Source organism: Propithecus coquereli, unplaced genomic scaffold (assembly GCF_000956105.1).
Source record: "Propithecus coquereli isolate 6110/MARCELLA unplaced genomic scaffold, Pcoq_1.0 Scaffold5, whole genome shotgun sequence".
NCBI classification, from domain to species: Eukaryota; Metazoa; Chordata; class Mammalia; order Primates; family Indriidae; genus Propithecus; species Propithecus coquereli.
This window is the reverse complement of record NW_012150840.1, coordinates 20,602,336-20,612,777: the sequence shown is the minus strand read 5'-3', so window position 1 is coordinate 20,612,777 and position 10,442 is coordinate 20,602,336. Positions and strand designations below refer to the sequence as shown.

General features: G+C 34.6%; 1 protein-coding gene across 1 annotated transcript in view; it reads left to right on the top strand.

Annotated features, from left to right (window-relative positions):
* Window positions 1–725: 725 nt before the first annotated feature.
* CEP128 (centrosomal protein 128kDa) overlaps window positions 726–10,442 on the top strand; it is a 414,369-nt gene continuing 404,652 nt past the window's right edge. The window contains exons 1-2 of the mRNA XM_012656064.1: window positions 726–872; window positions 2,932–3,018. Coding sequence (XP_012511518.1) covers window positions 726–872; window positions 2,932–3,018 — 234 coding nt within the window. The remainder of the gene's footprint in view (window positions 873–2,931; window positions 3,019–10,442) is intronic.

The following is a 10,442-nucleotide window of genomic DNA, read 5'->3' as shown; positions in this document are numbered from 1 at the left end:
CAAGCGTTCAGCACAATGGTTTTATAAAGGTGAAGTGATGAAATCCAGTCCAAAACTGAATATTCATCAAAAAAAGCTAATGTTGTCTGTTTGGTGTCCAGTACTGGTATTATCCACTAAGCTTCATGAAACCTGGTGGTCAATCCATTACAGCGGATGTCTCCTGTGACCTACTGGACAAAAATGATGAGGACACTTGCAATTAAGCAGCTGAGATTGGTCAATAGAGACAGGCCAATCCTCTTGGAAGACAGTGCTTGACCACATGTCACACAAACAATGGTGCTCAAACTACAGAAGCTGAATTTGGAAACTCTCTGTCATCTACCGTATTCACCAGACCTTGCACCAACTGACTACCACTTCTTCCAGGCTTTGGACCACTTCTTACAAGGAAAAATGTTTACTTCTCAACAAGCTGTGGAAAACTCCTTTTACGATTTCATCACCACTCGCTCTCCAGGCTTCTTCATTGCTGGCATAAATAAGCTACCGTTAAGATGACAAAACTGTGTTGGTAGTTTAGATGCATACTTTGATTAATTGTGCTGCTTCTTGTTTGGGATATAATAAACTATACTTTTGATTTGAAATTGGACATTTCATATTTAATGGCATAACAAATACTTAAAAAGATCAAAAAGTGAATAGTTAATCTATTTCCCCGATTTTTACCATTTGATTGACATTGACCTGAATTTATTTTGAAGGATTTATATAAATCAATGGCAGAATCATCCAGTGAGTCAGACCACTTCTGCTATCGTGATCGATTGAGTCGATGGGCTGCCAGATCAACTCACAGGGAAATTGGAAGTCATCCTACAGTAGAAGTCACTGAGAAGGTCAACACTATAACGAGTTCTTTACAGGTTAGTTTAACAATGGTTGCATTTAATAGATTTTAAGTAGTTTGAGCTAAGTAGTAGTTTCAGTCACTGTATTAGTGTTCTTGCTGCTATAATAAATTACCACAAAGCTAATGTCTTAAAACAACACAAACGGCTGGGTGCGGTGGCTCATGCCTGTAATCCTAGCACTCTGGGAGGCTGAGGCGGGCGGATTGTTTGAGCTCAGGAGTTCGAAACCAGCCTGAGCAAGAGCGAGACCCCGTCTCTACTAAAAAAAAAAATAGAAAGAAATTAATCAGACAACTAAAAATATATAGAAAAAATTAGCCGGGCATGGTGGCACATGCCTGTAGTCCCAGCTACTCGGGAGGCTGAGGCAGAAGGATTGCTTGAGCCCAGGAGTTTGAGGTTGCTGTGAGCCAGGCTGACGCCACTGCACTCACTCTAGCCCGGGCAACAAAAGCGAGACTATGTCTTAAAAAAAAAAAACAAAAAAACAAAAAAACACAAACTTATTATCTTACAGTTCCGGAAGTTAGAAGTCTGACACTGGTCTCATGGGACTAAAAATCAGGGTTTTGGTAGGGCTGCATTCCTTCCTGGAGGCTCTGAGGGACATCCTGTTCCCTTGCCTTTTCCATCTTCTAGAGGCTGCCCACATATCTCATCCCGTGGCTGCCTTCCTTCATCTTCAAAGCCCACAGGGATGGGCTGAGTCCTTCTCATGTCACATCACTCTACCTCCCCTGCCTCCCTTTTCCTCTTTTAAGGATGCTTATGATTTCATTGGGTCCATTCAATAATCCAGTAGAATCTCCCCATCTCAGAGTCTTTAACGTAATCACATCTGCAAAATCCCTTTTGCCACGTAAGGTACATGTACACAGGTCCTGAGAATTAGAACTTAGACTTCTTTGAGGGCCGCTATTCTGCCTACCACAGTCAGTAAAGACATTTGGAATATATGATAGATTGTGAAGAGTGTTTTGGGATAAAGCAATATTTCTAAATAAAATATTGTGGGAGTGAAACCAGTAGAAATTACTGTAGTGTAGCTTCTTCTGGACATGTGCCTTTAGAGAAGTTGCCCATGTTTTGGTGAGGTAGATTACATATGGATGAATGATACAGAGATGCCATTTTGATTTAGAGACTAACTTTTGACAGTGTTTGGAAGTTTGAGTGGAGGCAGTTTCCATCCTTTCCATAGAAAGGGTTTAGGAAGAGGTGGGGGAAGGGTAACATAGTTATACTGGGAAAAGAAAACTCAGAAATAGAATTTATTTCCTACTTATTAATCCCTTTCTTTTTAGCCTGGATAAGTGTGGATTTTGGCTTTTAATTGCTTTGGATTAGCATGTTTAGATAAGAAAAGGATAATTTTTGGTGGAGAAGCTATGATTTAATTTAAAAATCAGAAGGCCTGTTCTTTTCAGATGTATTTAAACTACTATAACAATGGAATTTTGGAGTGTGAATTCTTGTGCTTTCCTACCTATGAGGTACACTAATAAGTATATATTTTTGAAAGAATTACCTCCATTAATCTCTAAGGTGAAACCTAGAATATTTAGGTGAAAACCATTTCTGTTGTGATTAGAACTAAATTTGTTGTTCATAGCTTAAGGCTAATGGACACTTTTTTCTCCCTTACCAAGTTCTGAGGTGATGTTTATTGAAGTAACACTGATTCTAATGATTTGCTTCTCTTGTACGCAATCTACTAGATTTGTTATTTTGGGATTCCTTTGCTGTAAAGAGAGTATGAATTAGTCGAAGTGCACATATTGAAAATGGAGAGTCTTTTCAATTTATGGTTTTATTGCTGACTTATTAGGCAACCTTAAAAATTTAAATTATGTACATCAGATTTCACACAAGTAAACTGTAGTTGGATTTGAGTTTCTCTGTCAGTGGTGTTTAGATTTCTTTGATATTTATGAAGTACGTTGATATCCAACTTAACTATGATATAAATTGTATATTTTTAAAACTGTTGACTTAGCTGATTGACATACTACCAAGATCGATTGGGAAAAACAGTGTTTGGAACAATTAATACAGTCTATTTTCTTTTAAGGACACCAGTCGGAACCTGCGGCAAGTGGACCAGATGCTTGGACGATACCGAGAATATAATAAGGGACAGGCGGGTGCTATAGAACATGTGAGAATGTTTACATATGTTTGCAGTTTCTCTTAACCCACCTTTTTGGGAAAGCAATTTTTGGGGAGTGGGGATGTGAGATAAAGGAGAAGAGGTTTGGTTTTTAAACCCGCTTTACTATTTTATGGTTTAAATTTAGGTTAGCTTGTCAGATGGATTGACAGCTAGATTATATAGGTTGGATTCCATTGAATTTGAAAGCTTTAGGTCAGAGAGGGAAGAATTCGGGATTTGAATTGAACAGAGACTCGTTCAACTTGGGCCTCTGATACCCTCTATCGGGAGTTAAGAATTTTAAGGATAGTTTATTTTAAAGTAATACACGTTCACTGTTTTAAAAAAAATAAAACTCTTCTCTCAAAGCTCCTTTTAGCCCCACTCAAAAGAGGTAACAATTTTGACAGCTTCTTGTATATCTTTCCAAACATTTTCTATGCGTGTACAAGCATATGTGTGATTTCTTTAAAAAATGGAATTACATAAAATATAATGCAACTTTAAAAAATTTAATAATGTATATCACTTTCCATATGACTTTGTATAGTACTACCTCATTCTTTCGAACAGTTATATAATATTCTATAGTATGGATATATCTAGTTTTTTACTTTTGTTATAAAATAGCAGTGACCATTACTGTACATGTATTTTTTTTGTAATCCTGTAGCATTATTGGAAGTAGGATTTGTGAGTTAAAGGGTATGTGTACTTAAAAATTGCTAGATATTTCAAAATTGCCCTTTTAGGATGTGCCAATTTATTATACTTACTTCATATGAGGATTTAAGAAGGAAAGATACCTCAGAATTCTGGAATAAAATGCATACCGTATTTTTAGTTAATATTTTGCTAATTCTATCTTTCTGTTTTTCCTTCCTTTCAAATTTGCTTACTCATCTTATGTAAACTCTTGAAAACCAATGAAATTTATCATGTTTGCAATGATGAGTATACATGCAATGTGATGAGAAAACTAATGTTACATCTATACTATGTCTGTGCTGTACTGAATTGTCACATAACTCTCAAGTTGTAATTGATGGCTCATTTTCATCTTACAAAGTAAAAGTATAGTCATCATTATTCACTTGTAATTGGAAGCTAATAGCTCAGGCACAGGGAAATGTATCTTCTCTCATAAGCGTTTCTACTACTTATATTTAGAAAATAAACTTGGACATTCTTGCACCTACAGGATTTTTTTGATTTATGATGTACTTGACAGATGGAGCTAGAGACTTTGTATATTTCAGTAGCTCATGAAATGTTTTAGGTTAATTACCTTATTAAGAATGGGAATTGAGTCTTTGCTTTTTAATTTATTAGTAAAAATTGAAAACATTATTGTTAACTTTTAGCAGAAAATAATCCTACTTTGTCAAGTTGAATTTTAGATCCTTACTTATGGCAGTAAATTTCCTTTGAATTGGACAATTGGGAAATGAAATTATGTGTTAGAGAAACATCTATACAGATAATCATTTAAAACACAAAATATGTTCTATGGTGGTATTAAGTCTCCATAGTAGGCCTAGAGTTGAGTAATGCTGAACTCTCTGGGGGAGTGGTTTTATTCACGGGAAGTAAACTCAACAGATATTTCTATCTGAGTCGTAAATACGTAGACTGCAAAGCTACTCATACGAAAAATAAGACGTAGGAGAGCAAGAGTCTTTCCTTTTGTCTCAGCCTGTTCTTTAGTCTGGTCTAGAGTTTCCTCAGTTTTCCCTAATTCTTGTTCTGTTAAAATAGTTGGTTTTCAATGATTTTTCCCTCCTGCATACCAGAGGACTATGTCACTCATTGCCTTACATTAATATTATACTCACTCAATACAGTGATGATTTTTATCCTGCCACCTAGAAAGTACCTGGGGCGACACTTGCCATAATCTACGGGAAGACACGCAACTCAGAAGGTGTATTTCTCACAAGGGATTCTGATTGGCCCCTCTTTGAAAATTGTTTTCTTAACATTACAATATTTGCTGCCGTGGAAGATAGCATACCTAAATATGGGTATATGTAGTATGCCATCTATCATGTGATTTTCCTGAATCTATTTGTAATTGTCAAGTCCTTAAAGTACATGGTAGAATTAGCTAAGTTTTTTTTCCAAAGGAACCCTGGAGGGTGACTTTTTTCTTTTTGAGACTATGCTGCAACTCATGAATCCTTTTTCTGTGGAACAAGCTTATTTTTTTCTTCTTAAACATTGTGTAATAAGTTAATTCATTTTAACCAATCCTCAACTATTAAAAAATTTTCACCATGCTGAATGCCCATTGCCTAGTTGAAATTAGCATTCCTTTTTTAAAATATAAAAGATTTCCTAGAAAGTGAAATCAAATCTTTTGCCCTAGGGAGGACAGGAACTTTTATTATTAACTTAGATTTTATAAATGATTTTATGGCTAAACCTCAGGAAATGGATATAAGTGATATAAATGCATTTAAATATTTATTTTCTTAGGGTTTAACTTTGTGAACATAATTTATCACTGGGTGAGGGGAAGAGTTTGGAAATATAAATATTTGGTGGGATGTTTTCCTCTTAAGATGATCTCCCCCAACAGAGGAACTGTGAGAATTATTCTTGTTGGTCTTATAAAGTCCAAGGGTCATGAGTCAAGTTGGGCCACTTTTTGACTACTTTTCCTTGAAATATATGTGATTTCACCATTTTCCCCTTGAATCTTTATAGCCTCCAACCCTAAATTTAATTATTTGCTTATAATATGTGAAGTCTTCTCAGTGAGGAGTTGAGAGCATTAAAGAATCATATGGGGTCCCTGGTGTTTCATAGTCTCTGGGAATTTCTCCACAAGCTTGGTATATCCCATATACTTTTTTAAATATTAACTCATTTAATTCTCTTAACAATCCCATAAGGTAAATACAGTTAGTATCCTCATTTTCAAGATAGGAAAACTGGGTCACAGAATGATCACTGACTTGCCCATGGTCCCTAAGGTATAAGTGACAGAGCCAAGGGTAGGATCTTATTGTAAAACCCAGCATCAGGACTCATTTACCTCATTGAGTCATGGTTACTCAAATTTTCATGATACTATGAATTTATATTCCTGAGAATTGGGACTTTGGATTCAAAGTTCAAACGGTTATATAATTACACATTGATAAACTAACTTTTGGAGATTGTCTTAACTGATTAAAAAACAAGAGTCCAATGTCACAGAAGTGATTAATGTACAGCTGGTTCATTGTCTAGAATGAGAGTTGGATGGAACAAATGCAGAAACAGAATTGAGAAGAAATCTAGTGCTGAGCTAGGATTGGCATTGAAGCATTGTTAAAGTTGGCAGTTCTAGTTGCCTCTTGGGCAATGTGAATTCTGTGAGTTGCCTACACTAGCATTGATTTTCACCCTTTTCCTAAGTAACAACTGTTGATTTTTTCCCTGTCCTTTGTCATAGCCAATGACTCATATATTTAGTTGGATAGTATGACTTAGGGTCTTTGGGCTCAGTGAACTTCATGACCTTAAAGAAGTGTCATCCTGTGTTATTTCTTACCTTGTGAATTTCTTAGGAGGTCTGAGAACATTGGGGCCAAAGAGGACATATGAAGAAGGTTTTATTTTAAAACCTACTGTGAAGATTTGGAATAAATTATTATACTCCTGTGTTATATAGTAGAATTGATTAGCTTAGTATTTAGAATACTTCTAGAACTGTGTGTTTCTATTCATGAGAGAGCAGGGTCTGTCTTTGTGCTGATGCTATGAAAATGGAATTCCCTGAAGAAAGAATATTCAATATAAAAAGTTAATACTTTCTGCAGTGGATATTGGGCTGCAGCCGATGAGGCTGAAGTTGTTAATATTGGTTATAAAAGAAAAATACAATTCTTTTGATTCAAATCAGCAGATTAATTAAGTTCATTTTTAAGGTGAAGATTGGCTAAAATATAGTAATATCAAAGTAAACTTTAGAGACTTGCATTAATGGGTAATTTTTTTTTTCTAATTAAGTACTTTGATTAAAATTTTCCTTCAAAAATAATAGGCTCTTTCCATCTGGTATGGGAACTTTGGAAGAATATTGAATGTTAAATTATAAAGTCCAGGTTTTCCCTTCTATTTAACGGGTTTCATTTGTCAAATCTGTTTAGTGACAATGCAAAAGGATAATGTTAATGGTTTAAAGCCAGCCAGCCACTTGAAATATCCCAAAGCTGAGGGAGTTCACTCCTTCCTCCCTAGCCGAGTGTCACTAATTGATTGTCCCAAAGATAAAAACTGTTCACAATCTTTCAATATCTTTAATGTTAAGTAGTAGGAGTCTATGGGTAAGAAATCTTAATCAAACAATTACATTCTGTTAAGACCTTCTTTTTGTAAATATATTTTGAATCTTGAGAATTAGTTTCTTAGAGTCTCTTGTTTAAAATTTTATTCCCAAGTCTCCCAAGAAACTATTGGAGAGGAATATAACTTTTACAGAATTTTGCTTTGAGGCTAGTGGGAAAATGTAGACTTTGGAGTCAGAATTGAAATTGAATTCTGATTTTTCTTCTAGAAACTACTTCAGTGACTTTGGGCAAGTTACTAAACATTTCTGAGATTGAGTTTTATTTCAATTCATTCGGCCTAACTTCAGTTGCATGTGGGTATCACCGTGGCTATAAATAACATAATGTATCACAACATTCACAAAGATAGAGATATCTAATTATTTTGATTTTAAAGTATATGCTAAATTAGATAACATGAATAATAATGCTTTCCCCCCTCTTATATTTGTGAGTATATTATCTGTCCACCTAAAGTACAATAATATATTGCTATTAAGGGCTCTTTCCACATTCCATGACTGCTCATTTATTGACATTTAAAATATTATGTGGAAATGTTTAAAAATTTCTTTTATAATTATGTTTAGAGTATGTGTGATATATGAGGCTTTGGATATATGGAATTTCATTTAAAAATAAAAGAGCTACATAAATAAAAGCATATTGTTTGGAATGGAATTTCTAAATTTTAGGAATATTATTACAGGCTTATATTTCTGTAAGCCAGCACAGGGAGAGAGGTTAGGCACAACAGTGGGAACTAGTGATCATTAAAAAATAAATTTCAGCAGTAGATTATGGGATCAGAAAGATATGCAAATGATAAGTTTGTACTCTTATTTGATTTTATAAAAGTTTTTCTTCTCTCCCTTTTCCTCCTCTTACTAGAAAAAGATGAATAGATTGTAAGGGACCAAAATAGTGCTGATGAAATTAACTCTACAGCCAATCAATCTATTTTGTAATCTGTTGCCAGATCAACCTTGGCATTCTGTAGAGAAACAGGCAGTGAAGGAAACCCAAGCATAAAGCACTTAATCAACTTGCCTAAGGATGACATTATTTTCCTGGACAAAATTTTTAAGATGACCTCTTTTCTGCCTCCAGTTTTGCCCTGTATTTTCCCAGGCTGACCCCTGACATTTATAAATGGAAGTACTTAAGTTTTTTTATGTCAACATTATAGATATATTAAAACTTTCAACACAAACTGTCTCCATGATCACCAGTGCTAGCTAGTACCTTGTGACTGTTTACTAAATACTGTGCCTTTAGTGTCAGGTAAAAACAAAACTGAACAGTAAGACAAAATATTTAGATGTTTCCAGTTTATGCTCATCTATGCAGCCAGGTGAATGCAGTTATTTATACATGACCAAATTAGCATTCCTTTCTGTATAATCGATGTTGTGTTAGGGGATACATTTTCTTAGTATGAAAATAAAAGACAAATTGTAATAAAAATGTTTCAAGAAATGAAATCTCTAAATGGTTTACAAAATTCAAGCCATACTTTAAATTGCAGCATTTAGAATTTTTTCCAAGGTTGTTACTATTTTTGTTTCTTGAGGTGTGTTTTTCTTTTGTGTGGAAGCAAATTTGATGAGTTTTTGGTAGCCACTGTTCCTACTTTATTTCTATTACAGTCTCTTTGTGAAAGTAATGGTAGACATCTTTTATGAATTTCCTAATGACCATTTCTAGTGTGATTTTTTTTTTTTCCTTTCCTTAAATGAACTTGGTTAGGGATGGTGTTAGTTTTGCTGAGAATGTGAATGTGTGTTTATTAGTAACTGTTTATTAGTGAAAGTTACTGATGCTGTATATTGACAAAGGAAGTTTATACTTGTGGTTCTTTTCCATTTCCTATCTTGTCTTATGAAAGCCCAATTTTATTAAATGATTTATTTCATAGGCATTCCTTATACTGTTTGTGGATTTAGTTCCTAGTTTCCTAGATGTTTATGATTGCTTGAAAATCTTACCTTCTTAGAGTTCAAAAAGCTTGCTATTATGAACTTTGGAAAGTTAGTATTCTTTTTTACTTTAACTGCCCCCCCCGATATTTGTCAATTATACATCAATGATGCTGGGAAATAAAACAGAGTTTTGATTCCAGGTAAAATAGAGTTAGTATACTCTTCCACTGAATGGGGCTGTAAAAGCTCTCCTGAATACATGGAGCAGCTATTTGAGGACTCTGAAAAGTAAATGCACACAGTCCTTGTATGGTTCTGGCGTGCATGAATTTCATTACTCCAGTTTACTCAAATAACACTGGTCCCCAAACAATGCAGTTACATTTCAGTAACCACAGTATATTAACTAAGAGTAACTACATAAAGTATAAACTTTGCTGCTCCTTCTTGAGTCCACCCATTACTATGTAACTAACAGATTACTTCATTTGCAGTCCGTTGCCGATTGGTCACAAACAGTGAAACATGGTTGTTACATATTTTTGTCCCCCAATAATAAACCCACATGTTATTTTATAAAAATAAATAATGAAAAAAGGGAATTAGCCAAAAAAGATGAAAGTGCAGCAAAAAAAAAAAAAAGAAAAGTAATAGTGCTGGAAGTGAAATTAAAATCATATTATAGAGGAATTATATGTGGAGTTATAGAATAAATAGCTGACAGTGGGAATATCGACACTGCCCCTTTCAAGAATCTCTAGATATGCAGCCAGAGGAATTCAGTGAAGTCATTTTCAGAATGACAAATTCTACTAAATAGCTTCTCCAGATTAAAGCATCCTATGTTGTCTTTCCATTTTTTTTTGCTGTTGTAGTTATCCCTTTAATCATAATGATAAAAACTATTATTTACTCAACAACCTAATCTGCCCCAGGCATTGTTCTAATTATTTTACATAGATTGTCTTATTTCATCCTCAGAATAAAATGTATGAAAAGTTATTATTATCTCATGGGGTGTGAAAGATGTGAACAGGAGCCAGAGCAGAACAAAAGTAGTATAGCTGAGGAAAGTATGGCCAGGCTTCCTTTTGGTCCTGAATCATGATGTTTTTAATGATCCTGTGTCTTATTTGGAGTACCCATTGCTGCCCAGATGATCTCCTTTCATAGTTCTGGGTTGCAGTTT